The 27,021-nt window shown below is 34.4% G+C and overlaps 3 protein-coding genes across 3 annotated transcripts; 1 reads left to right on the top strand and 2 right to left on the bottom strand.

The window, feature by feature from the left end:
* Positions 1-1,426: 1,426 nt before the first annotated feature.
* Positions 1,427-8,836, bottom strand: LOC126744968 (pyrroline-5-carboxylate reductase 3-like). The gene is made up of 5 exons (XM_050452598.1): positions 8,657-8,836; positions 2,262-2,518; positions 1,986-2,207; positions 1,723-1,934; positions 1,427-1,629 (listed from the first exon to the last, which is right to left on the bottom strand). The coding sequence occupies exons 1-5, from the start codon at positions 8,766-8,768 to the stop codon at positions 1,554-1,556; spliced, it is 879 nt and encodes a 292-aa protein (XP_050308555.1). The 5' UTR covers positions 8,769-8,836; the 3' UTR covers positions 1,427-1,553.
* A 1,308-nt stretch (positions 8,837-10,144) lies between these two features.
* On the bottom strand, positions 10,145-12,315 carry LOC126744963 (carbonic anhydrase 2-like). The gene is made up of 5 exons (XM_050452591.1): positions 12,153-12,315; positions 11,707-11,940; positions 10,881-11,128; positions 10,604-10,828; positions 10,145-10,527 (listed from the first exon to the last, which is right to left on the bottom strand). The coding sequence occupies exons 1-5, from the start codon at positions 12,184-12,186 to the stop codon at positions 10,147-10,149; spliced, it is 1,122 nt and encodes a 373-aa protein (XP_050308548.1). The 5' UTR covers positions 12,187-12,315; the 3' UTR covers positions 10,145-10,146.
* LOC126744956 (MYCBP-associated protein-like) lies at positions 11,821-26,414 on the top strand. Its single transcript, XM_050452573.1, has 5 exons — positions 11,821-12,788; positions 12,999-13,581; positions 13,989-14,586; positions 20,252-20,806; positions 25,650-26,414. The coding sequence occupies exons 1-4, from the start codon at positions 12,334-12,336 to the stop codon at positions 20,731-20,733; spliced, it is 2,118 nt and encodes a 705-aa protein (XP_050308530.1). The 5' UTR covers positions 11,821-12,333; the 3' UTR covers positions 20,734-20,806; positions 25,650-26,414.
* Positions 26,415-27,021: the final 607 nt, after the last annotated feature.

The raw sequence follows: 27,021 nt of genomic DNA, 5'->3' as shown, positions 1-27,021 counted from the left end.
TCTATATCCCTGTTGCATTAATCTCTTTAAATTGTCTAGAATTTGTAAAATATTTCTATCTCTTTCAGGTAATTAAAACAGAAAGAGAAAGAGGGTCACAGGATTAGAATAATTACTCAATCAACTGCCTAGAATAAATCCAAAATTAAGTATTTGTTCCCCAGGTCTTTGAGAGAGTGAGAGAGAGAACTGTATCTAAAAGCAGAAAACCCTGTTGTATTAATCTCTTTAAACTATCTAGAATTTGTAAAATATTTCTACCTCTTTCAGGTAATTAAAACAGAAAGAGAAAGAGGGTCACAGGATTACAATAATTACTCGATCAACTGCCTGGAATTAGACAAATTATGTATTTCTTCCAGGCCTTTGAGAGAGTGAAAGAGAGAACTGTATCTAAAAGCAGAAAACCCTGTTGTCTTAATCTCTTTAAACTGTCTAGAATTTGTAAAATATTTCTATCTTTTAGGCAATTGAAACAGAAAGAGAGAGGCTCATAGTATTAGCATAATTACTCGATCAACTGCCTGGAATTTGTAAATAATTATGTATTTCTTCCAGGCATTTGAGAGAGAGAAAGAATTGAATCTAAGAGCAGAAAACCCTGTTGTCCTAATCTCTTTAAGTTGCCTGGAATTTGTAAAATATTTCTATCCCTTTCAGGCAATTGAAACAGAGAGGCTCATAGTATTAGCTTAATTACTCGATCAACTGCCTGGAATTAGTCAATAATTATATATTTCTTCCAGACATTTGAAAGAGGGAGAGAGACAACGAGAACTGTGTCTAAAAGCATAGAACTCATTTGCCTCAATCTTCTTCAAGTGCTTAGAATTAGTAAAATACTATTTATTCCCGTTAATTGAAATAGAAAAAGACAGAATGTCACAGGATTAGAGCAGGAATGACTCGATCAACTGCCTGGAATCAATTATGTATTTCTTTCAGGCATTTGAGAGAGCGACAAAGAGGTCTTTCTTTTTTCCACAGGAAATTACAAAAAGGGTTAAAAAAGAATAACATCATTGCAGGACCGTTATATGAGAGCTATACTACGTTGCAACAAAAGAACACATATTAAAACTATGTTGCATACTCTTAATTTAATGAATGTCCAGCAAAGAACCACATTTAGTATGCTCTGTTTCAATTTTTAATTTAAAAAATAATGTTGCTTGTAATTTAAAAAATAATGTTGCTAATAACAAGTCCATGAAGTGAAAATAATTTTTACATTACAAATATAACTAGTGACGATGTGTTTAGTGAAATTTTGTTTAATAGCACTCCTAGGCATTTAAGAGTGTAGCTCTTTAAAAACTTAAATATCAACATAAGGATTATTCGTAATGTAATTGTAAGAGCTTATTTTTACCAATAATTGCCTTATTATAAGGATTCGTTTCCTGTTAGACAATAAAACACTGAATTTGAATCCACCACTGTATATTACATCTTAATAAACTAGAACTGCTTACATTCTATATTGTCCTACAATCACTTTACACTAAATTGCAACTTAGCTTCTAAATTAAATATTACAATAAAAGATCGGTTTATTTTGGTTGTTGTTGTTGTCCTAAGAGTGCTGATTTTTTTGCAGCCGCTTCTACGGCATTAAACATTGCCGCCCTAAAATTGATGGATTTAAAAGTAAAAAATCTAATCTTGGGACAGTTTTGATTCGTTCAAAATTCAATATAAATATTCGAGATATCTCTTTACCTAACACCTCCTGATTCCAATTCATGCACCCCACAGATAGTAGTACCACCTGGGGAGCAAACTTCATCCCTCAATACGGCAGTGTGCTTGTCAGTACTTAAAACCATTTTAGCTGCTCCCAATGTGGTTTGTGCGGCCATTTCAATGGCCATCGCTCTCGGTATCCCTTGTTTTACTCCAGCGTCGGCCAATGCCTCTATGACTAAATATATCTAGAAATATTAAACTAGGGAAAAAAAAGGCAAAAGCATCGAAATACTAACAAAGGCCGGCCCGCTTCCAGATAATGCTCCGATAGAATTGATCATTGATTCGGGCACTTCCTTACAAATTCCCGATACTGAAAATATTGAAGTAATTGTTTTTACGTCATGCGCCGTCGCTCCGTTTCCTGCACAAAGGGCGGCACAACCTTCACCCACCATCACTGGGGTATTTGGCATGACTCTTATTAATCTTACGTTGTCACCCACTGGACGTAAAGTCTAAATAATCACAACAATAACTGTCGAACTTCTAAGTTTAATAAAAATACTTACTTTAGAGAGTTGATCAAGTGTAACCCCGGCCAATATAGAGACAAAAAGTCTCGGTTCGGTGAAATTGGCCGGCAGTGTTTTTAACATTGATGCTACAGCTAACGGTAATATATGGGGCTTCACCGACAAGAAAATTATTTGGGCTTTTTCAAGGATTTTAACATTTTCGATGGATGCTGTAGCTCCATTTTGAATCCACCATCCCAGGTTTTCGATATGCGGACTCGAGACGTAAATTTGGCTATATTGAGCCATACCTGGAAACAGTGGTGATGTTTCTTTCATATTATTGTTTGTAATTAACCTAATGTTACCTATTTTTGTCATATTTGAAAAACCAAATTAAGCAGCAGTCATAGAAGGAAACACAAGGACTAGCAGATAGACTTGTTTTGAAAGGGAAACAAGGAAATTTCATAGGCATTACCAATTTTTTTCAAGAACTTTCAGTCAGAGTCTTAAAAGGAGGAGGTAGATGTTTATCTGAGTGAGTGAGAAACTCTGCAGAGTACATCTAGTTGTTTTGCACTTGACTGTCTTGGATATTGCATAGAAAGGCTTTAAATCTCCCAAGCAGTAAGTTTTGTGGTATATATCTGCCAGTGAGCCTATTCTTTTTAGAATATAAATCTTAAAGAGTAGTTGTAAAAGCATCATTAAAAACTCATTAGGTCCACAAAAGATTTTCTGAATTTGGAAAGCCTTATTGCTTTATATAATAGCTTGATAAAATCTGAATTGCTTTATGGTATGGTTCCCTAACTATGAGATACATATTGACAGGCTCGAGTATGTACCACATAATTTTTTAAAGTATTTAAGCTTCAAAGCTGATGGTTTTTATCTCTTAAACATTGTGTCATATTAAGTAAGCAGCCAACTTTTTCTATTTAAACTCTGGTGCAATCAAGTTGATGCTCCAGACCTTTTGGGTGAATTAAATTTTTTTGTACATACAAGAAGGCCAGTTCAATTTTATCTTGAGAATACCTGTACCAACTTAAGCAGATGTGCTCCTTTATACCGAGCCTGTTCATAGTTTAACACACTAAATAGTGAGAATAACATTGACCTTTTTAATGGCTCTTTAAGGTGATGCAAACGTTACCTTTGGCAGCATAAATTATTGGTTCTCAATTGATTAGAGTTAATTCATTAAAATTCTTGGTTTGATCAGTATTAGATGGGCGGAGGTATTTTGGGTGCTTTGGGTCAGTTTTTTCTTTCTATTATACTACTTATAATTGCTTTTGAGTAGGTTTACTCTTGTCATATGCATAGTTTGTTTAAGTTTGTTAGTTGAGTTGTATTTTTTTTGTTACCATATTACTCATAATTGTCTTTTGTATTGGGATTTTCCTGATAATACAGTATCTGCTAACCGGAGAAAAGATATGAGTACTAAAACAAAAATTAACCCTAGTTGTAGACCTAGAGTGTGTCTTTGAGACTATTGACAGGAATGTACCTCTTGCTTTATAAGGTTTAAGTGGACTTAAGCTTGAACTAGATAAGTGAATGATATTCTTTACAAAGGTAAATAATAAAATATCAACTGCTACAGAAAATTTATGGGGGTACCCCAAGGAAATGTCCTGCTATTTATTATTTATGTTAATGATACTTTAATATTGGTTTTTGGTATGGATTGTTAATTGATAACCCACACTTTTAATGGAAAACATAGTGTATTATATGAATGGCTATGTCAACAAACTTAAGTTAATTACCTCAAAAACTAAGTGTAGGTGCTAAGATACTTTGTCATAGATATTAGTTCTTTGGCTTTAAACTTAATATAAATGGGGATGATATTGATCTAGCATTAAATATTTGGGTGTCATGTAAAAAATTAGTTTTGTCTTTCATATTGCAAATTGTTTTTGCCATGGTCCCGAATCTTAAATCTTTCTTCACTTTTCATATGCATTTTCATTGTTAATTTCTTGCACAAATATGTATTCTTCTAAATTCTAATAGATATACTCCTCAATATACTCCTATAGAGAGTATGCTTAATATGTGTTAAGCTGGCTTGTTGTAAATACATGTATATATAGAGAGAGTGAACTGTATCCTAATTTATAAGATTGTGAATAAATTTAAGCACAAATCGAGCCTTTATATCCCATGAATGAGAGCGACAGTTTTGCAAAAGTCATTATTTTATAATGAGGTCTGCGCTTATAATACATTACCTGACTGAGTAATTCAGTGAAAATGTATAATAAATATGTTAGGGTTTACTTAAAGAATTCTATTATACTATACTATTGAACTATATTAAGAAAAAAAGAAAGAAAATGTGCTATATTACGTAAGAATAATCTTGTGTACAAGCATCCTACAAGCTAAAAAAACAAAACAAAAATACAATTTCAAAAATTGACAAGACAATGAACAAATTTAAACACAAGAAGACAAAACTTTTTGAACATACTTGAATTAAAGATAACTAAACAAAACAATCAATTACTAAATAAAGGTAAACTTGTTGACAAAACTAGAGAAGAAAAAAGGAAAAAAAAAACTTTTCAACATGTCCAAGGTTAAAACCTATCATTAAAAAAGTCATCCAGGTTATAATATGCCTTAGCCAATAAAAGCGACTTTAATTCTCTTTTAAATTTCTTAACATCCGATATATGTCTAACACATAGAGACGTAGAACATGATTGTAAATTTTTTTACTTATGTAAATTAATGAGTTTTTGGTAAGGGAAGACGTAGGAATAGGTAGGGGAACATTATTTACATGACTAGTCAAATGGCCAGTGTCAGAGGGTAGTTTGGGAATTTTGTGAATAAGAGCAGCTGTTTCTAAGATAAAGAGTGAAAAAAGAGTTAGCATTTTTTCATAAATGAAGAGGGGTTTGCAAGAATCTCTTAACTTAGCAGAACACAGGTATCTAACTGCTTTTTTTCAAATAACAAAGACAATGTTAAGTAGCCCCTTATTGGTTAAACCCCAAAAAGGCAAGCCATACCGAATAAGAACAGCTATTTTAGTTAAACCAACAATTGAAGCTTTTTTCTGTAAAATTAATAAGTATGATAGCTTTCTGTTGGAGAAGGTTTTTCAATTCTCCCTTTGTTTTTGTAAGTGATTTAATTTATATGTTCTTTGTGTTTATAGACCACCCACAGGAGATATTGGTATGTTCCTGGACAAACTTGATTCTCTATTATCCCAATTGTCTCTACACTCCATAGTTATATTGGCTGGTGACTTTAATATTAACTTCACTGATGTAAGCTTGCCATCATATCATACATCCCTTTTAAGTATATTGGAATCTTATGACTTGAAGATGCATGTTCTTTCACCCACACATATAACATCCTCATCTGCAACTACTATTGATTATTTGTGTACAAATTTAAATGATGTGTCATGTAGAGTACCCTCATCTGGTATTTCTGACCATAAAGCCATTCTCGCTAGGATTCCATGCAACACTGTATTTCCTTCATCTCATTATATAGGAAGAATTTTCAGCAGAGCAAATTTTAATGCTTTTTCTTCTACTACAGCTTTGGCTAATTGGAATGCAGTTGAAATGGCTCCTGACCCGTTTACTTTGTTATTTCATGTGCTATGTGACAAGATCAATCAGTGTTTTCCTAAAAAGAGGCTTAAAATGAAAAATAGAAAACCATGGGTCACAGCAGGCCTCAGAACTTCAGCTAAAAACCTCCGTTTTTTGGCTAAGCTGTGCAAGTTTACAACTAATGCAAACATTATTCTTTATCATCAGAAATATCGTAGTCTATATAGAAAGACGATAAAAGCAGCTAAGGTTAAATATTATAGTGACCGCTTGAATATGTCCTCAAATAGGCAGAGAGAATGTTGGTCAATTATAAATGACTTCAGGCATTCTCACAAGAAAGTTTCAGAACCAGAAGTAAGACCAAATAGTTTAAATGATTATTACTGTAATATTCCTCATTTATTGCTCAAGGATGTGAATACTAATATTGATCCTTTGCATTATATTCAACAAGTGTCAGTTCAAAATTCTTTTTTCTTTTATCCTGTTAGCCTTACTGATGTTAGAGATTAAAAGCTTAAAAAACCATAAATCAGCTGGAGCTGATGGAATATCATCAAAATTACTACTCTTTTTGCCTGACTCAGCATTGGATGCCTTAGCTTCTGCCATAAACAATTCCTTTCATAATGGCATCTTTCCAGCATGTTTGAAGGAGGCAGTGGTTATCCCTCTTTATAAGGGTGGAGATGTGAGTGAGCCTTGTAATTTCCGTCCAACTTCTATATTATCTACCCTCTTAAAGATAGTTGAAAAACTTGCAAAAATCAGAATTTTATCTTTTTTGCAACATAATTGCATTTTATCTGCAAATCAGTTTGGATTTCAAACGGGAAAAGGGACTCATGACGCTGTTTTCGGCTTTTTGGAGAGTGTCTATGTGTCCTTAAATTCTGGAGAGTCCGCGGCGGCAGTGTTTTGCGATATATCCAAGGCATTTGATTGTGTAGATCATGGAATACTGCTGTCTAAGCTCAATAATTATGGCTTTAGAGGTGTGGCATTGTAATGGCTGGAATCCTATCTGTCTAATCGTACCCAAAGAGTTACAGTATCTGGATGTTTATCCGATTCCAGATCCCTTAAAACTGGAGTACCTCAGAGTTCAGTGTTAGGACCACTATTATTTTTGCTCTATGTAAATGATTTGGGTTCATTAAAACTGCAGGGCAAAGTGGTTCAGTTTGCTGATGATACCACCATTTTATGGAATCATAGAGATTCTGATAATGTTAGAGCCCAGGTTTTTAAGGATCTTAAGATTTTATCGGAGTGGTGTGCTGCAAACAGGCTTGTATTTAATGTGGGCAAAACCTTTATTATGGGATTTAAGTGTGACATTCAGGGCCTTATGTTTAGTGAAAACTCGCCCTTGCAAAACAAACAAAAGCTGTAAGTTCCTTGGTATTACCATTGATGGTCGCCTTCGCTTCGAAGATCATATCCTAAATCTTGCATCAAAATTTTCCTCTGGATGCTTTGCAGTAAGAATGGCGGGGCATGAGCTGGGAGGGGTAGTTGCACAGTCAGTGTACTTTTCTCTTATTGAGTCCCACCTTCATTATGGCTTGCCTTTTTGGGGTTTAAGCAACAAGGGATTATTAAACATAATTTTTGTGATTCAAAAAAAGGCAGTTAGATACCTATGTTCCTCTGGGTTAAGAGATTCTTGTAAACCTCTCTTTATATCTCAAAAAATTCTAAATCTTTTTTTCTCTTAGAAACAGCTACTCTTATTCATAAATGTCCTAAACCTCCCTCTAACACTGGTCATATGACTTACCAGGTTAACGATTTTCCCTTACCAATCCCTACATCCTCCCTCACCAAGAACTCACTTATATACCTTAGCAAAAAAATTTACAACCATGTTCCTCTATGTATCAGACAAATTTTAGAAGTTAAGAGATTCAAAAAGGAATTAAAATCACTTTTATTATCCAGGGCATATTATAGCCTTGATGATTTTTTTAATGATACCTTTTAACCTGTGCTCTGACATCATTTTAGTGTTTTAGTTTTGTTTCCTGTTAAATAATTTAATTTACTTCTTCTAAATTCTGTTTTATTGACAGCTTTACTTATTTTTTAATGAAATTTATCAAAAAGATGCTTTTTTTTTTCTCAATCTGTTTTGTTATGATTAATTTATTTTGGTAATGTGTGAAAATTTTATGGTAAAGTGTTTTAGATGTTATGTTTGTTTGAAATTTAAAGTGAATTTGGAATTTTTTAGTTTTTAGGATGCTTGTACACAAGATTTTGTTGTCTTACGTAATATAGCACATTTTCTTTCTTTTCTTTCTTTCTTTCTGAACATCTCACTTAAACCCGATAATAGACGTCTTTCTTACATTAAACACGAGCCTGTTGGAAACACACCACCCTGATAAAATCTGAAGGTCTTCAAGGATACAAGTCTTAATATAATCAGAATTTTTATGGCTCCATAGTATGGTGGTATCATCAGCAAACTGAACCACCTTGCCCTGCAGTTTCAATGAACTCAAGTCATCCACATACAGTAAAAATAACAGTGGTCCCAACACTGAACCCTGGGGAACGCCGCATTTTAGGGATCTAGAAGCAGACAAACGCCCAGACACTGTAACCTTCTGAGTACGATTTGATAGATAGGACTCAAGCCATCGCAACAAAGAGATAATCTAAATCTAATTACCTTAGATTTTCTTTGTCTTAATTAGTATAAGCTAGCCAAGTGCTAAATAAACATTTATTTATAGGTGTGTAAAGTTGTGTGGTAAGGTAATAACATTCAAAGTTTATTACAATAAAGTAATTTTTGAATCTAAATTTATAGCGGAAAAATGTGAAATTTACCTTTATTGATAATGCCACTACATATTGCTTTTGCCATATTGCCTCCTCCAATAAATCCTATGGATTCCTTAATTGTTGGATGTGGGGCATTACATATTTTATCAGAAGACATCTTTTATTCCTTGAATATTCCTCAAACCCAAATTTTCCTTGTGTATTATTTTTTTAATATATAATTAGTGAGGTTAGATTATATAATTTAGGTTAGGTTATGTAGAAATGTCACGCTACGCGAGTTAAGCCGAATTTTTACGCCCCCGATATATGATAGCGACGTAATCAGTTACAGTCCAATCATATTATAGTATTCGCGATAAATTTTATTCTAATTAATTAAAAATATCATTGTTTGTAAAAAATCAAAAGAGTTCAGAGACTTACGAAGAACGTAACAGTCCAGATGCATAAGTTTATTTATTTATTAACGGTATCCACCAATTTTACAAAAATAATACAAAAGATACTAATATTAATACAACTTAAGCTAGATAATCATAAGACATAAATCAATGTTACAAATTAATTTAAAGAAACCTGTTAAAGTTACGAGTCACTAATCAATTTGAGAGAATTCCTAATACTGCTAAAAGAAACGTGCAAGTCAAGGCTATATCCATCGAAAGAACGTTGCATTCTAGTTAGAGGATTGTGCTGTCCATAAGAACTACTATCAAAATCTACAAGGACGAGTTTTTTAAGTCAATTGTTGCGCCCGAAAATTCAGCCTAGGTAAAAGATAATCACAATCAGTCATGCCAGATATTAATTTAAAAATAAACACAAGTCTGAATTATTCCGCCTTAACTCAAGTGGATCCAAAGAGAGAACTGACATGACCGACTTGTAATCAGTATGACCATTAGCTTGGACTTTCTCAAATTTTTTTTAATATGCGATTTATAAAATGGAGACCATACGAAACTCGCATACTCCAAACTAGAAAGGACTAACGAACAGTACAGAACTTTATAGACAGAGCATGAGAAGTCTTGACTTGATCTAGTTACAAATCCTAAATGTCTATACGCTTTCTGAACTAACTTTTCAGCATGAGACACAAATATCAACTTAGAATCGAAAATTACTCCGAGATCCCTAACTTCCGCTACCCTTTTTAAAATTGTGAGACCTATACTATAATCAAACAATGGAAGATGCAAATGCGAATTCTTCCAAAAGTTATTGAATAACACTTCGGAACATTTAAATCTAAACCACCACCATTCATAGAGCTTATGCAAGTCATCCTGTAACGATTGACATTAAAAATTAGAATAATAGACAAAAATAATTTTAAATCATCAGCGAATAATAAAAATTTACAATTTCTTACAAATAATTCATGTATCATTAACAAAGATTGTAAAAAGCAACGGACCCACATGTGACCCCTGAGGAACGTCAGAGCTGCTAGATAAGAAGTTATTAAGCCGTACGAAAGTTCGTGTGCGTCTGTAAAAAATATCCCAAAATAAAGAGACAAAAGGCTCCTACTGCAATGAAATAATTAACATATCGTAAATGTAATCCATATATGTAAAAAGTTTCGAAATTACAAACAGCGCCTTTTCAATTACATCGTCATTTCTCCTGTTCTTCGCTAAACCTACAAGAGATTTCATTTGGTTATCATAGTTTCTGGTGGTCTGCCTCAGATAGTGAAGTCTCTTATTATACAGCAGCCGTAAACAGTAGATCTGCATCACAGTTTTGTCTTCAAAACTGGATAAGGGTGCTGGCAACAGGGTCGAGTACTTCGACGTCGATGGAAGAATATGGAAAACGTGTCTATCGTCAATAGGCTGGATCGGCCGAAAGTTTCTTTTTATTATTTCGTCGTCATTGTCCAAGAGGTATCTAAAGGAGTCGATCTACAATACAATCATTATGCTACGATTTTAAAGACAGTGCATTCGTGTAGACAGGAAGATTTGGTGTATTAGTTACCTGATCGGAAGATACACCCATTGGTATTCTGGTAATTAACCATAGAATCGGATGGATACAGTTCGTGGTGTTGACTGTGCCTTTGTAAGTAAAATAATCGGCCTCAAACTGTTTCATCATATAACTTAACGGAACGGGTGAAATCTTCGCTGAAGTATGAGCCTTCGCTACAGCAGGTAAAGCATCAACTATCAGTTGAAATTCCGTGTTCATAGGATCTTGCAACTAAAAATGATGAAAGTTAGATGCTGCAGTTTATAGCAGCGTTCTTATTCACCTTTAAAAAGTAGACTAAGATAGCAACACCATCTTTCTCTTTTAAAGCAGACTCTTGGGTTAAATAACAGCTTTTAAATAAAACTACGTGCAATTCACCGGGATAGTAACTATCGTCCACAGTATGTTCACTTCCCTCCATATCGTTAACGCCCCAATGTAAATGCATTTGTGAAAATACGTATTTTCCATTTAGTACTCCATTGCAGAGATAGGGTCGTTCTTGGCCCCACTTTCCACTTAAAATCACTAAAAAAATAGAAGTACTCCGGAATAAGTGCCTTCCACTCAGATTCAAACTAGCCGAATTATCATTTTAGTCTTTAAGTCTCAATAATAGGATCAGAAGAAATATACGTAGAGGAGTTGGCATACACCAATCCAGAATCTGCACTATTGAAATATCCACAGAAAATCCTCCTAACCAAGTTAAACAAATAAAACTCCAACAACCTGGTATAGTCTAAAATGCTCTTTATAGCTAGAGTGTTCTTCTTGGTTTAAGTTTCTACAGCAATGTTCAATGTCAAAAGCATTGAATTGTGCCAGTTCCGGAATACTGCTGTTGAAGCTTATGGTGCTGATATGGAATTAAAAAGTCATATCTAGTCTCTATAAAGTGCAAAGCAATCTAATATCGATATTTTTCATGCAACAACGATCTTGATCCTTCAGGAGAAATCGAAGCGTTTGCTGCCAATTAGACGGCACAAAGTTTGGTGTATATCTAATCAACTTTCCTTTACATAACTATTAGCAAAAATGTAGAGACATGAGTTACTTTTTTGCTACCAGTGTTAATTGCAAAATATATTAAAATGTCTAACCAGTGTGTCCCGTATTAGTGATCTTCATTTTTTTAGGTGGCAAATCATAATTGATCCATGCCAAAGGTGGGGCGGTAGGAACAGGTATAACATGACTGATATTAATGTCAATGGGTGACTCCTTTAATTCTTCGGCGTCCAACACTTCCAGCACGTTTTTAAAATTATCACCCAGTGGGACCATGTCATCGTTGGCAAACCGTTCGAAAGTGTCATACGGTATTTCATTTAGCTCTAAAAAACAGAAACTGTTATTATCAAAAAAAAATGGACATATAGGACCAGGGGGTACGTCCTAAACATATTTCCACTTTTAGGCCTTAAGAATCCAGAAGAGGCTTGAGAAAACATTGATAAGATATCCCAGGACCTACACTCTGAGGAACCATATTGAACAGGCGACAAACATCTTCGGGGTAATAATTTCCTTAAGGATATATACGTACCGGTTTGATTAGGTTCGGGTGAATTGACGCTCATGACGCTATGAATGCCCGATGAAACATGAATTTGATTTAAATCGCGACTGAATAAAAAAAATGATCAATGACAATTTCGATGCCTATTAGTTAACCTTTATGACGCACTTTGTCATTCAGTTGATTCACTGGCACGTTTGGCATCAAAATGTCTGGGAATTCGCCCAAGGAGAGTCGTACACTATGCGCCTGCTTATGCGGCCTAAAGTTGAAACCGCAAGAGCGTGACCAAACGTGCAAAGATCATTTGCTAAATTGGGAAATATGGATGTACCGACGCAGACAAATGCACAACTATTTAACGAGGAAGCTTCGGCGCCCACCTGGGGATCTTTTAATGAACAGCGGCGATACGTACAGAAGCGTTCGCGAAGAAAAATTACTGCTAGGTTATACTAAGATAGAAACCCATTTCGATAAGTACCGGGGTAATCCGGAGTTCTGGATGTTGCCGGTAAGTTTGAAAAGTCAAGTGCCACCCTACAAAGGCTCCGAGTACTTTAAAGTTAAATCTTACGAAGAGAGAAATGAAGTTCCTGATATTACTTACGTTGGAGTACCAGATGTGCTTATGGACGAAAAAGATATCGTACCAAGAACTCGGTAAGTATGTGATAAATGTTTGATCTGATGACTGTGAAGGACCAGGTTTAATTTGATTGAAAGGGTAATTTTCGATAAAATACATTTGCAACATTTAGCACATAATTGCATAATGCTTATGCGCATAATTGCCTGAGAGAAGAGCATTTTTCTTAAAGATTGTTGTGTAGTTCTGTTTCTAAATATACTGTACATGTCTGTCTTTTCTAGAGAGTTCAACAGATGCTGGCAAAATAGCTGCTATCGAAGAGCCAAAGTGCAACAGGTGTCTGAGATATTGAACGAAATCCAGCCCCACAAGCCGGACATTTCCAATTTGGTTATTCTAGGTTCAGCCACTCCGGAGATTTTAAACACAGAGAAAGAACCCAGGGTCGAGGTTACGGAAATCATAAGAAAAAGTGACAGCAGACAACTGAGTCCCAGAATAAGCAGGGACGTAATAAACGAATGGTCAGAAGAATCGGAAATCGATTTGATTGTGAGATCGAAGAGGTTCTGCCTAAAGATAAACGGTCACGAGTTCACCGAGTTCAGTGATTACGCGTACAGGGAGAACAGGATAACCGTCATTTTTGAACATTTTACCGATTCGAGACTGCCCTGTGTACAAACCGTGTCGTTCGAGAATAACGGACAGACCGCTCTACGACTTTATTGGGACAAATATGAAAAACTGAAGATTTTTCGAGAGTACACGAGATCAACCGAGATATTTCATCCGTTTAAGTTCGATCGCAACGAAATTGTGCTGTTACCTGGAGAAAAGAGGGACTTTCAAATACTGTTTCAGGTAAAAGTGATGATACATAAGAATATAATCAATTTTCCAGACAGCATCGCAATATGCCCGGAATATCCCACAAATATGCAAAAGCAATGTCCCTAGCATAATATGTTTAAAAAGATATCAAGTTTCCATTTCTGTGAAATATGCCAGCTGCATTGCATTTTCATAATTTCGTTGTTGAAAAGTAGTGTCACCATTTATATATTTCATGTTTGCACTAAATGTTATTCCATACAGCATTTTTCCAATTAATATTATTCATATTATAAGAGATATGCCTAGAATCTGTTATAGAAGATAAAAAGATATTACTGGCATATGTCAAGTGAGATATAAAATATTCTTGACAATAAGATATCCCGGGCATGTATGTACTAGTGCTGTCTGGTTTATGGGTCTTTTCGTTTTAGGTGAACCATCCAGGTAACTTTATAGAACACTGGCAATTAACCACTCGTCCAGAGATATGGAGGGACGACTTCAAATTGATAATATTGCTGAAAGGGTTTAGCTTCATAAGGAATTTTGACTCTCGCTTACAGAACATTAGAGATAAATTAGATCGAATGATAAGGGATACGGCTGTCAGAGGTATTTTAAATAACGTGCTAAAAGATGGAAACTATTGTACCCCAATAAACATGAAACACTCCTTCACATATTCCGAACAAGAAATGTTTGAAAGTGCCAACTGGATTAAAAGTAAAACGAGCAATATTTTCAAATACGTTTATGATGTAAAAACGGTTGGTGAACTGAAAAGGTTTTACGAAGAAAATCGATTTCCCGAAGACGAGAAACTGTGGGATTTTTCCGTTAAAAAGCTTCGGGAAATCGCGCGCAAGAGGGACCTGATCGCTTATTTCAAAAACAAGGTTAATCAGTATGAAACTGCCAGAGTAAAGCGAGAAGCGCTGCAAGCGAACACTTTGGACTCTTCTCATAATAAAGCGACTAACAGTAAGCAGGACAAGGATGTACAGAAAAAGTCAAGTAAAGGGCAAAAAGGTAAGTGCATACATATCACACAAACATACATATATACCGGTCGGGACAACTCAGGTCTTTAGTACGCAAGTCAATCATGTAAGGTGGCGGTTACATTGGATGCGAATTCGTACGAAATTTCATTCGTACGAACGTATGCGAATTCGTATGAATTGTTCGGACGTAAATAAACAAATGCTTTTGTATTTGGGTGGTTATATTGCTCACGACAAGTTCTTACGAGTTCGCCCAGTTCGTAAGAATATCTTGTCGCGACCAAATAATTTTGTTTTTCATCGGAATTCGCATGAACGTGTTGTCAAAGATATCGGTTATTTTTAATATTACAATGATTAAAACATGATAAATTGTGAAAAGTTTATAAATCTTGTACAAGAAAGGCCCTCTCTGTGGGATCAGAAAAGCAAAAGTTACCATAATAGGGAATTCAATAAAAAACTATGGAGGGAAGTGGCTGAAAATTTGCGAACAAGTGCTAAGTGATTTTTAGATAATATAATATTGCTTTTAACTTAATGAGATTATAACACAACTTTTAATTAAAAAAATTAATTCTCTTGAGTAAAATACTGTAGAAAATTATTGATAGGCTGTGTTTGTGGCTCTGTTAAGATGACGTCCCCCTTGCGTTTTATTTTTACTTTCATTCACTTTATTGTGACTCTGCAACAGATCTGGCATCCCTTCTATATCTATAATTATGTTATGTAATAGACATATACATATTATTATTAAATCTACTTTGTCAGGATGAATTTCAATTTATGTTTTTAGAATTCTCCATTTTGATGTTATAATTCCAAAAGCACATTCAACGAGGCGTCTCGCTCGGGATAGATTATAGTTAAAATTTTCTTGCTGTGGTGTCAGAACTGCTCCCGAAAATGGCCTCATTAAATATGTCTTTAATGGATATGCGGCATCTCCAACGAAAACATGTGGTACTATTATGGCTGTTCCTGGTAGGGCTTTTGGTGGGGGAATATTAAAAGTATCGTTTTCAAGATGACTGAACAATGAAGAAAGTGTAAAGATACCACCATCACTTTGCTTTCCATAGCTTCCCACGTCAACGGCAATAAACTTATAGTCCGCATCCACTACAGCCTGGAGAACTATAGCCTCCTGGGACCCAGAGGTGTTTTTTTTTTAGGAAAAAAAAATCCTTTTAAATTTCGTTTAAAAGTGTAAAAAGAAACAGCTTTTGTTAATAACTTTTTTTATTTTTTTCATAGTTAACAAAAAAACTGTCCATTTAAGTAGACATTGGGTCTTAATCCCTAGAAAAAATAGAATAAACAAAAATATTTTAAATTCTTAAAATAAGAAATACATGTTTCATTTTAAACTAACATTTTAAAAATAAAAATATAAAAATATCAACATAGCTTAAGAATTCAGAAAATATTATATTTCTGCATGCAAAATTAAAAAAAATACAAGTTTTACTGAAAAAAAAACGAAAAATGCAGTTATTTCAAAATTGTTTAGAATAAAACTCTTTGAAACAGTTTCTATTGCTTGTTATGCATAAAAAAGTATCACAATAAAATTTGGTTTTTTTATCACAATTTTTTAATTTGCATCTTACAGAATTTTTTATCTCAGAATCTATTTCAGGAAATGTTCGCGTTTTTTTCTATTAGTTGAATTTGCAGATAAAGAGTCAACCATAATATTTCCTGCTGGGTTTTTTCTAGTAGCCATACTTCGTGGCATGTCTATTGCAGCATCAAGCTGTGTGTTTTAAAAAATGCTTTATCTCTCCGATAAAGAACCTAAGAGTTTGCCATTGCCAAATCAAAAAAATGGAAATTAGTTCTTACTGTCCATTTTCTTGACCTTGCTTGAATTTTGTAGTAGCTGATCATTCTATCTATGAGATCAGTTTCACCCATGCAGTCATTGTATTTTGCCACAATTTCAGGTCTTGGGACTCATTTATATATATTTCGGATATATTTCCCATCTTTTTTTTGACCATCGCTTGCACTCATTGATTGGTTGACTTCCTAAAGCCGTAGATGCCATTAGAACAGATTTTAAATCATACCATTGCACAACAACCAACTTGCCATCCTCCCTTTTAAACTGTTCCGACGTTCCACGAGCCATTTTTGCCAAGGTTTTGTCAGGTGTCAAGTGAACAGCTGCTGGTACACGTGACTTCATTATGGTACCAGTGCTATACAAATTCCGTTCATGGAGGTATTCAACAAGTGGAATGGTTGTAAAATATCTGTCGTGGTAAATATGTGATCCTGGAAGTAAAGTCTCTACCAACCGAACAACAGCAGACGGCCCAATGCCAAGATTTTTAGCTGTATTATCCAAAAATGTATTTTTGCCTTGATACATTTCAAAATCTACAACAAGGCCATCAGGAGCAGCACATGCAAAATTTTTCAGTCCTTTAGGGTTGGGTTTACCTCTCACAAACTGCTTCATGTGACAAATTCCCGTAAAAGGAATCGTCTGCTCGTCTACAGCAACAATTTTTTCTCTGGGTAGCTGCAAACATCCTTGTCTCACCCTTTCTAAAATTGGACGTACTTTCCAAAATCTATCAGATTTACGATTATCTTCAGAGATGTCACCATCTATCACAAGTCTTAAATTGCTCCTTATCGCAAAAAATCTGTCTCTGGCCATAACATCTGCAATCGCTGAAACTCTATTAGTTGTTTTGGCCCAGTACAGTCTAATCCTTGGATACTTTAAACAGGACATTAGGCATACTACGCCAAAAAATTGTTTTATCTCATTTAACGTAAGTTTCAGAGATAATCCTTTTAATTCAACATATCTAGCATTTGTACAGTCACACATTGTTTGAAAAAGTTCATTATCAATATACATTGTGAGGTAGTCTTTTGCGGCCCATGTACTTCGACTTTCACAATCAGATTCAGCAGGAGAGGAATCTCCAAATTCCTGAGGTGAAAATACAGGATTTTTCTTCCAAACAGCTCTCCTTGAAGAAGTTGGAACTTCATTGGAAATTGTTAAATTATTTTTAAGGACACTAAGAGGAAGGTTGTCCTCCTCATCTTCACTGCTAAACTCAACATTTTCAGCCTCATCTTCTTGCTGGTTGTTTTCAATATCCAGATCTTCAGTTTCCCCTTCGTCGTCGGACATTCCACAGTCTGAGTCGTAAAATTTTATATCTAGACTATGTATTCTTCAATTGTCATGAAATTTTCAGGGGGTGTATAATTTTTCCCGCTCTTTCAAATGCGACTAGTAAATTTTACCTAGAACTACACAGAAAAGAGTTAATTTTTTAGCTTTTTTTAATGGGGATAAAAAGGCACTATAAAAACCTTATGAAAAAAATCGCCGAAGCACTTCAACTGAGGAATGGATTGAAGTTTCCAAATACACTATTAGTTCTTTAATAATTGCTGCAGTATTGTTTTTATTTTAAATTTTCGACCACTCTTATTTTATTGGCCACCGCTGTATGTACCGGGTATTCAACTAAAAGAGGTCGGTTTCTCAGTCTTAAAAACGCCTTTTTCTTAATATTGTATCACCAAATTCGTAATTTCTGACTTCAAAAAACAAGTTTCATCGAAATCGGTTGGAAAAATCATATCATATCAATCAAAAATCATATTTTTTTACCTAATGCTTTTCCATGAAAATACTTTTTTACAGATAGTCTTGTTCGACAAAAATGGAGAGGCCTACAGGACACATTTAGGAAGGAACTTTCGAAATTAGAGCAAAAACGAAGTGTAGATGCGGCGGATGAAATTATAGAATCAAAGTGGCAGTTTTTTGATAATATGTTCTTTGTTAAAAACCAATCTGTGCCTCGGAAAACCACTGGACATATTCCCAACAGTAATACACAAAGTCAAAATGACATGGAAGAAATTGAATCGTCGTCTTATGCGAATTTGCAAAATTACGATGAAGAAAGTGATCATGAAATCGACGACACGTTAATAAACACCCCACTCCCTAAAAAAACAGGCAATAATAGATACAGGTTCTCACGAAAAAAAAATACCAAAAAAAAGGAAACTTAGTGAAAATAATATAAAAGGGCAGACATTGGAAAAATTTCTTAAAATAGAAGAACAAAAATTAAAACAATTTCAAGAGAGCATGCAAAGGCCGCAACAGCAAAACGTGAATGATGATTCGCATTTTCTTTTTAGTTTCGTACCATTTTTCAAAGACTTGCCAATGCACAAAAAGTTGCATGTAAGAGGAAAATTTATTGATATACTTACAAAAGAACATGAACTTATCTATCGTCAAGGTACTTATCAACAAGCTACCACCTCAACCATTTCTCAGTCTTTCACACCAGTTCCAACACCTTCGCCTGCATATTCCACTTCCAGCACAACCACTTCCAGCCCAACCAGCAAACAAAGAGCTCTCTCTCTATTCAATGCACACTACTGCCCAAGAAGTTAATAATACATCTACATACTTTTCAAATTTCCAACCAAATTGAAAATATTATATTTTTAACTATAAACCTAATATACTTTGTTATCACCACTTTAAAATAAATAATAATGGTTTAATTGGTTAATAATATTAATTGGTTTATTTTACTTACCTTAACGTTAAAATGAGCTTTTCTTCTGGTGATATACATTCTCAAAAATTTGAATATTTTTGAAGATCATTATTAATAGCTTCCAAAATAATATTGAAGGACAGTTTTGACATCTTTGTATATTGAAAGAACTTTTCATCGTTTTCTTTAATTTCTCTAAAGGATCTTTGAAACTCTCCATTTTGGGTTCGTGTCAAGAAATAATCGTCAACCCAGGTACGTTTCTCTTTTTCTTCAAGTAGTATTATTTTTAAATAAGTTGATGTCTCATATAAGTATAACAAATTTGCAACCGAATTTGCTCTGTCCATTGTAAAAATTGACTTAAAACACTGAATTAATCATTTTAAACGCATCTAATGTAACCACTTATTCTTACAAATTGATTTCGTATGAATTCGCGTCCAATGTAATCGCCGCCTTATTTTCCATTTTTGTATTTGTAAGCATAACCTCTCAAAAACTTTAATTGTTTTGTTTCCCTACAATTGGCACAACTGAAATTTGTCAGAGTGACCAACCAAATGCATTTTTTTTCAGGCAATTATTTTCTGCAAAAAAAAACGTTTTTCATTAACCCTACCCTTACCCACCCCACACAACTTACCAGTAAGAAATTGTTTTCGAAAATCATTGTTTTCCAAAATAATACGCATGAATAACAACTGTTTTCGTCGTTAATATCTAATCTAATAAAACAGTTTATTTATTTAAAGTTGATATAATTTTATATATAAATATTAAATATAAAAGCAGCCTTACTAGATTGGATAATATGGATGAAAAACAGTGATTTTTCAGAAGAATTTTATCAAATATTTGCGATGTAGTAATTGACTTTAAAAATGAGATTTTTTTTTTAAATTTTCTCCGTTTTGTTTAACAGAATAGTATATAATATACGTATATTCTGCCAATTAGTAAATATTCCTTGACCATATCCGATTAACTATATTAATATTGCTTGGGTAATAAGCAATACAATTTCATAATAGATTCTTAGTATAGTATTATTAATTTACACTTAATTAACTTAGGATTGCTATTATTAAGTATATATTTATTTTTCTGTTTTTGCAGAAGTAGCAGTAGAGTCTAACATACAGTTGGTCGAAGAAAGTTATTACAACAAACTAACAACCATTCTTGATAAATTACAAAGGCCTTGCATATATGAAAACAAACAACGAAAAAAATACACTTACTGCTACGTTATTTTAAAAACTTACTTTTGCCAAATGTTTGATCGCCTTGATAGCTTATCAAACATGATAGAAAATGTGGATGATGGTGCATCAGTTGGCGAGCAAACTGTAGCGTCAACATTTAAAGCAATCAACGATAACATTTACAATAAACCCTTAATCAGTGACAGATTAACGTTCGAAATATTTGACGAGAGTTACGTGTTAAAAACCAAAAGGTTGCCGGCATCGAGTCACGTTCCGGCAAAACCGAAATCGTTGCTTTTAAGATCCATTCCGCATTCGGACGTGAAAAAAGTCTACAAGGCGTATTTCCAGAAGGAGGAGGTTAATGCTCAGAAAAAAAAAACCGCATAAGGGATCAGATGAGGCTAAAACTGCTTCGAGTCCCGTTAAGGAACACCTGAAAAGCAAAACCCAAAGTTCAATCGTAAGTAATTTTAATTTCCACGTTTATTCTCTTCTCCAATTTCATTATAAAAGATTGATCTTCATTGCAACACTCTTCTGTTGTATTTCTTAGTACATTCAACTACCCAAAATCAAAAAAGACTTCAGTTTCTTCAAAATTGTGCATAAAGTACCTCTGGATAGATTTTCAATTCAAGTGACTATTCCAGGCAGTTGAAACGTTTTTTTGAGCAATTATCTGGAAGAAATTGATGCTTTCGAATACAATGAAATATCTCCTAATAGTTTGAATTGCCTGGAAAATGACTGAAGCTTTTAAGAATTGAAAAAATGCCAGAAAACTACTTGTTAGGCATTGAACCATTTAACTGCCTGGACGAAGCGAAAAAAGCCTTAAGTTTTTTCAAAATTATGCATTAAGTGCTTCTAGAAGTACTTGCAATTGAAGTGACTATTCCAGGCAGTTGAAACTTCTTTCAAGCAATTTTCTAGAAGAAATTGATGTTTTCAGTTGCCTGGGAGTGTCATAAAATTACTCCTAACAGTTTAAACTGCCTGGAAAATTGCTGTAACTTCTAAGGATTAAAAAAATGTTCCAAGAAACTCCTTGTAAGACATTGAACCATGCAACTGCCTGGACGAAGCAAAAAAAAGCCATTAGTTACTTCAAAATTGTGCATCAAGTACCTCTAGAACTACTTATAATTGAGGTGACTATTCCAGGCAGTTGAGACTTCTTCCCAGCGATTCTCTGGAAGAATTCGATGTTTTGAACTGCCTGGAAGTATCATAAAATTACTCTTAATGGTTTCAGCTACCTGGAAAATTACTGTAGCTTTTAGCAATGTACATCAAGTGCCTCTGAAAGTACTTGCAATTGAAGTGACTATTCCAGGCAGTCAAAACCTTTTTTTGAGCAATTATCTGGAAGAAATTGATGTTTTCAACAGTTTGAGAGTATCATAAGATATCTCATAATAGTTTAAATTGCCTGGAAAATGACTGTAGCTTCTAAGAATTGAAAAAATGCCAGAAAACTCCTTGTAAGACAATGAACCTTTCAACTACCTAAACGAAGCAAAATAAGCCTTTAATTACTTCAAAATTGTGCATCAAGTACTTCTAGAACTACTTGCAATTGAAGTGACTATTCCAGGCAGTTGAGACTTCTTCCCAGCAATTTTCTAGAAGAAATTTATGCTCTCAACTGCCTGGAAGTATCATAAAATTACTCTTAATAGTTTCAGCTACTTGGAAAATTACTGTAACTTTTAGCAATGTGCATTAAGTGCCTCTGAAAGTACTTGCAATCGAAGTGACTGTTCCAGGCAGTTGAAACTTCCCTCAAGCAATTTTGTAGAAGAGATTGATGCTTTCAACTGCTTGGAAGTATCAGAAAATGAGTCTTAATAGTTTCAGCTGCCTGAAAAATGATTGGAACTCTTAAGAATTGAAAAATTGTTTAGAGAAACTCTTTGTAAGACACTAAACGTTTCAACTGCCAAACGAACCAAGAAAAGCCTTCAGTTTTCTCAAGAATTATGCATCAAGTGCCTTTGGACGTACTTGCAATTTAGGTGACTATTCCAGGCAGTTAAAACTTGTTTTAAGAAATATTCTAGAAGAAATTGATGCTTTTAACTGCCTGGAAGTCTCAGAAAATGACTCTTAACAGTTACAACTGCCTGGGAAATTATTGCAACTTTGAAGAATTGAAGAAATGTTCCAAGAAACCTCTTGTAAGGCATTGAACCTTTTAACTGCCTAGACGAACCAAAAAAAGCCTTTAGTTACTTTAAAATTGTGCATAAAGTACCTTTGGACCGATTTTCAATTCAAGTGACTATTCCAGGCAGTTGAAACCTTTTTTTGAGCATCTATCTGCAAGAAATTGACGCTTTCGACAGCTTGAAAGTATCGTTAAATATCTCTTAATAATTTGAATTGCCTGAAAAATGACTGGAGCTTTTAAGAATTTAAAAAATATTCCAGAAAACTCCTTGTAAGACACTGAAACTTTCAACTGCCTGGACGAAGCAAAAAAAGCCTTTAGTTACTTCGAAATTGTACATCAAGTACTTCTAGAACCACTTGCAATTGAAGTAACTATTCCAGGCAGTTGAGACTTCTTCCCAGCAATTTTCTAGAAGAAATTTATGCTCTCAACTGCCTGGAAGTTTCATAAAATTACTCTTAATAGTTTCAGCTACCTGGGAAATTACTGTAACTTTTAACAATGTGCATCAAGTGCCTCTGACAGTACTTGCAATCGAAGTGACTGTTTCAGGGAGTTGAAACTTCTATCAAGCAATTTTGTCGAAGAGATTGATGCTTTCAACTGCTTGGAAGTATCAGAAAATGAGTCTTAATAGTTTCAGCTGCCTGAAAAATGATTGGAACTCTTAAGAATTGAAAAATTGTTTAGAGAAACTCTTTGTAAGACACTAAACGTTTCAACTGCCAAACGAACCAAGAAAAGCCTTCAGTTTTCTCAAGAATTATGCATCAAGTGCCTTTGGACGTACTTGCAATTTAGGTGACTATTCCAGGCAGTTAAAACTTGTTTTAAGAAATATTCTAGAAGAAATTGATGCTTTTAACTGCCTGGAAGTATCAGAAAATGACTCTTAACAGTTACAACTGCCTGGGAAATTATTGCAACTTTGAAGAATTGAAGAAATGTTCCAAGAAACCTCTTGTAAGGCATTGAACCTTTTAACTGCCTAGACGAACCAAAAAAAGCCTTTAGTTACTTTAAAATTGTGCATAAAGTACCTTTGGACCGATTTTCAATTCAAGTGACTATTCCAGGCAGTTGAAACCTTTTTTTGAGCATCTATCTGCAAGAAATTGACGCTTTCGACAGCTTGAAAGTATCGTTAAATATCTCTTAATAATTTGAATTGCCTGAAAAATGACTGGAGCTTTTAAGAATTTAAAAAATATTCCAGAAAACTCCTTGTAAGACACTGAAACTTTCAACTGCCTGGACGAAGCAAAAAAAGCCTTTAGTTACTTCGAAATTGTACATCAAGTGCTTCTAGAACCACTTGCAATTGAAGTAACTATTCCAGGCAGTTGAGACTTCTTCCCAGCAATTTTCTAGAAGAAATTTATGCTCTCAACTGCCTGGAAGTTTCATAAAATTACTCTTAATAGTTTCAGCTACCTGGGAAATTACTGTAACTTTTAACAATGTGCATCAAGTGCCTCTGACAGTACTTGCAATCGAAGTGACTGTTTCAGGGAGTTGAAACTTCTATCAAGCAATTTTGTCGAAGAGTTTGACGCTTTCAACTGCCTGGAAGTATCATTAAATGACTCTTGAAAGTTTCAACTGCTTAGAAAATTACTGTAACTTCGAGGAATTTAAAAAATATTTCAAGAAACCTCTTGTAAGGCATTGAACCTTTCAACTGCCTGGACGAGCCTAAAAAAGCCTTAAGTTACTTCAAAATTGTGCATAGAGTACCTTTGGACAGATTTTTAATTCAAGTGACTATTCTAGGCAGTTGAAACCTTTTTTTAAGCAACTATCTGCAGGAAATTGACGCTTTTAACAGCTTGAAAGTATCATAAAATATCTCTTAATAGTTTCAGCTGCCTGAAAAATAATTGGAATTCCTAAGAATTGAAAAAATGTTTAGAGAAACTCTTTGTAAGACACTGAACGTTTCAACTGCCTGAACGAAGCAAAAAAAGCTTTTAGCTACTTCAAAATTGTGTATAAAGTACCTCTGGTCAGATTTTCAATTTAAGTGACTTTTTTAGACAGTTGAAACCTTTTTTTGAGCAATCATCTGCAAGAAATTGACGCTTTTGACAGCTTGAAAGTATCGTTAAATATCTCTTAATAATTTGAATTGCCTGGAAAATGACTGGAGCTTTTAAGAATTTAAAAAATATTCCAGAAAACTCCTTGTAAGACACTGAAACTTTCAACTGCCTGGACGAAGCAAAAAAAGCCTTTAGTTACTTCGAAATTGTACATCAAGTGCTTCTAGAACTACTTGCAATTGAAGTGACTATTCCAGGCAGTTGAGACTTCTTCCCAGCAATTTTCTAGAAGAAAATGATGCTCCCAACTGCCTGGAAGTATCATAAAATTACTCCTAATAGTTAAAAACTTCATGGAAAAATGCTGTAACTTTTAAGAATTAAAAAAATATTCCAACAGATTCCTTCTAATACAATGAACCTTTCAACTACCTGGACGAAGCAAAAAAGCCTTTAGTTACTTCAAAATTGTGCATCAAGTGCCTTTGAAAATACTTGCAATTGAAGTGACTATTCCAGGCAGTTGAGACTTCTTCCCAGCAATTTTCTACAAGAGAATGATGCTTCCAACTACCTGGAAGTATCATCAAATTATTCTTAATAGTTTCAGCTACCTGGGAAATTACTGTAACTTTTAGCAATGTGCATCAAGTGCCTCTGAAAGTACTTGCAATCGAAGTGACTGGAACAGTTGAAACTTTTCTCAAGCAATTTTGTAGAAGAGATTGACGCTTTCAACTGCCTGGAAGTATCATAAAATGACTCTTAAAAGTTTCAACTGCCTGGAAAATTACTGTAATTTCTAAGAATTGAAAAAATGTTCCAAGAAACTCCTTGTGAGATATTGAACCTTTCATTTGCCTGGACGAACCAAGCAACTGCCTTTGGAAGTACCTGCAACTTAAGTGACTATTCCAGGCAATTCAAACTTCTTCCAAGCAATTTAAATTTGATGATGATTTGTGGCAAAGAGGTGCTTGGTTTTAACCGTATTCCAGAATTGAGTTGATTTCCATCTTGTGTATTTCTGCTCTCACATGTACCTCAGTAAAATAGCAAAATCACATCTCTTCCATTTTTTGTAGGGTTACAATAATTTAACAACAAACCTAACAGAGTTCGAACCGTTCATCGAAGAGCCTTCCAGACACCTCAAACGACATCGTCCCTCCATTTCCAAAGTGCCAGTGAATGTTACTGCTCCCCATATAGGAAATAAGGACAAATATTTACTTGTTTATACGTCACTTTGCTCCGCTATAGATGCCTTAGTTGAGACCATCGAAATATCGGATCGGAACGAAAAAGTTTCTAGCGATACTTTAGGGGCAATTAATAAATGTATGCCTGCAACAGAAAATACATTTATACAAACAGATGCGTCTATTGTGTCGTCAAAGTCTAACCGTGAAGCCACCGACTACGAAAAGTCTAGTTTGCAATCGGATTACTTTAATTACCTTCAAAGGGTGCATTGGCAAGACAATGTTAACACACAAAAATATTTTATTAAGGAGTCACGTAATGTTGTAACTGCGAGCGATCCCGCTGTAAAAAAAGACTTAGAAACGAGAATCAAACAATCTTTGAGCGATGTGTTTTCTTTGAAAGATTTTCGACGTACAGTGGAGCCCTATTGTTTAAAGGAAAAGGCGGCTCAAACAGATGAAACTTACGAAACCGTATTCGAGAGTCAGCAGAACTCCCAAGAATCGATTAGTTCTCTTGAAGAATCCACCGGATCTTCGAGGAACAATTTTTATTTTCTAGGCAATATTGACGAGAGAGATAGCTCGTCTACTATATCTGCTTATAAAATCTTAGAATAATAAATTTAGTGTTTTTATGCAGAGGATGTTTTATTTGGATTTAGAGCTAAAATAAGCAAAGCTCTATATTACTCCTAAGGTGCTCCCAGACGGTTTGGTTTCATCATCGTTAACATTTTAGACGCAATCTTTCTGGACACCTACAAGGTATTTGACAAAATGTAGTAGAGTGTGGACTTTCACACTGTTTAGTTAGTAAGTAGTTGAAGGGAAATATTTAAATGTTGAATGAATTAAGTGTATGAACCAGCTATTCTGAATGTCGTCACTACCCAAGTTATTAATTAAATAAACGTTTATTCGTGGTTTACACCAGATGTACGTTTTTTGTTGAAATTCAAGTATAAATATCAGTGCGTGAGGTGCAGTTACGTTGAGGAATTTATTATTATGTTTAACAAGAAGGTTTATCACATGTACAATGTGTACGATTATTATTTCATAAAAGTTAAACATTTAGATATTGTATATTGTATACTATTTAAAGACGTTTATAAAATGCGTTTAATGAAATGAAATTACGTTCAACAAGTTGCTTTTATATAGGGCTTTTTTTTATATAGGGCGAAAAACTTAAGGTAAAGTTGTACAACGGTACAACGTTGTAAGCACGGTCGCTTACAACGTT

This window comes from Anthonomus grandis, chromosome 15, assembly GCF_022605725.1.
Source record: "Anthonomus grandis grandis chromosome 15, icAntGran1.3, whole genome shotgun sequence".
Taxonomy (NCBI): domain Eukaryota; kingdom Metazoa; phylum Arthropoda; class Insecta; order Coleoptera; family Curculionidae; genus Anthonomus; species Anthonomus grandis.
Note: the sequence above shows the minus strand (reverse complement) of the source record. Positions and strands in the feature narration are given on the sequence as shown.

Excerpts from the sequence above, each read along its gene's own strand:
- LOC126744963 (XM_050452591.1), bottom strand. The coding sequence starts at position 12,186 with ATGAGCGTCAATTCACCCGAACCTAATCAAACCG. Across the intron at positions 11,941-12,152 it reads ACCCGAACCTAATCAAACCG|AGCTAAATGAAATACCGTAT; the intron begins GTACGTATATAT and ends TCTGTTTTTTAG. Across the intron at positions 10,829-10,880 it reads TCTTAGTCTACTTTTTAAAG|TTGCAAGATCCTATGAACAC; the intron begins GTGAATAAGAAC and ends CATCATTTTTAG.
- LOC126744968 (XM_050452598.1), bottom strand. The coding sequence starts at position 8,768 with ATGTCTTCTGATAAAATATGTAATGCCCCACATCCAACAATTAAGGAA. Across the intron at positions 2,208-2,261 it reads CACTTGATCAACTCTCTAAA|ACTTTACGTCCAGTGGGTGA; the intron begins GTAAGTATTTTT and ends GTGATTATTTAG. Across the intron at positions 1,935-1,985 it reads CTGGAAGCGGGCCGGCCTTT|ATATATTTAGTCATAGAGGC; the intron begins GTTAGTATTTCG and ends TAATATTTCTAG.
- LOC126744956 (XM_050452573.1), top strand. The coding sequence starts at position 12,334 with ATGTCTGGGAATTCGCCCAAGGAGAGTCGTACACTATGCGCCTGCTTA. Across the intron at positions 12,789-12,998 it reads GATATCGTACCAAGAACTCG|AGAGTTCAACAGATGCTGGC; the intron begins GTAAGTATGTGA and ends TGTCTTTTCTAG. Across the intron at positions 13,582-13,988 it reads ACTTTCAAATACTGTTTCAG|GTGAACCATCCAGGTAACTT; the intron begins GTAAAAGTGATG and ends TTTTCGTTTTAG.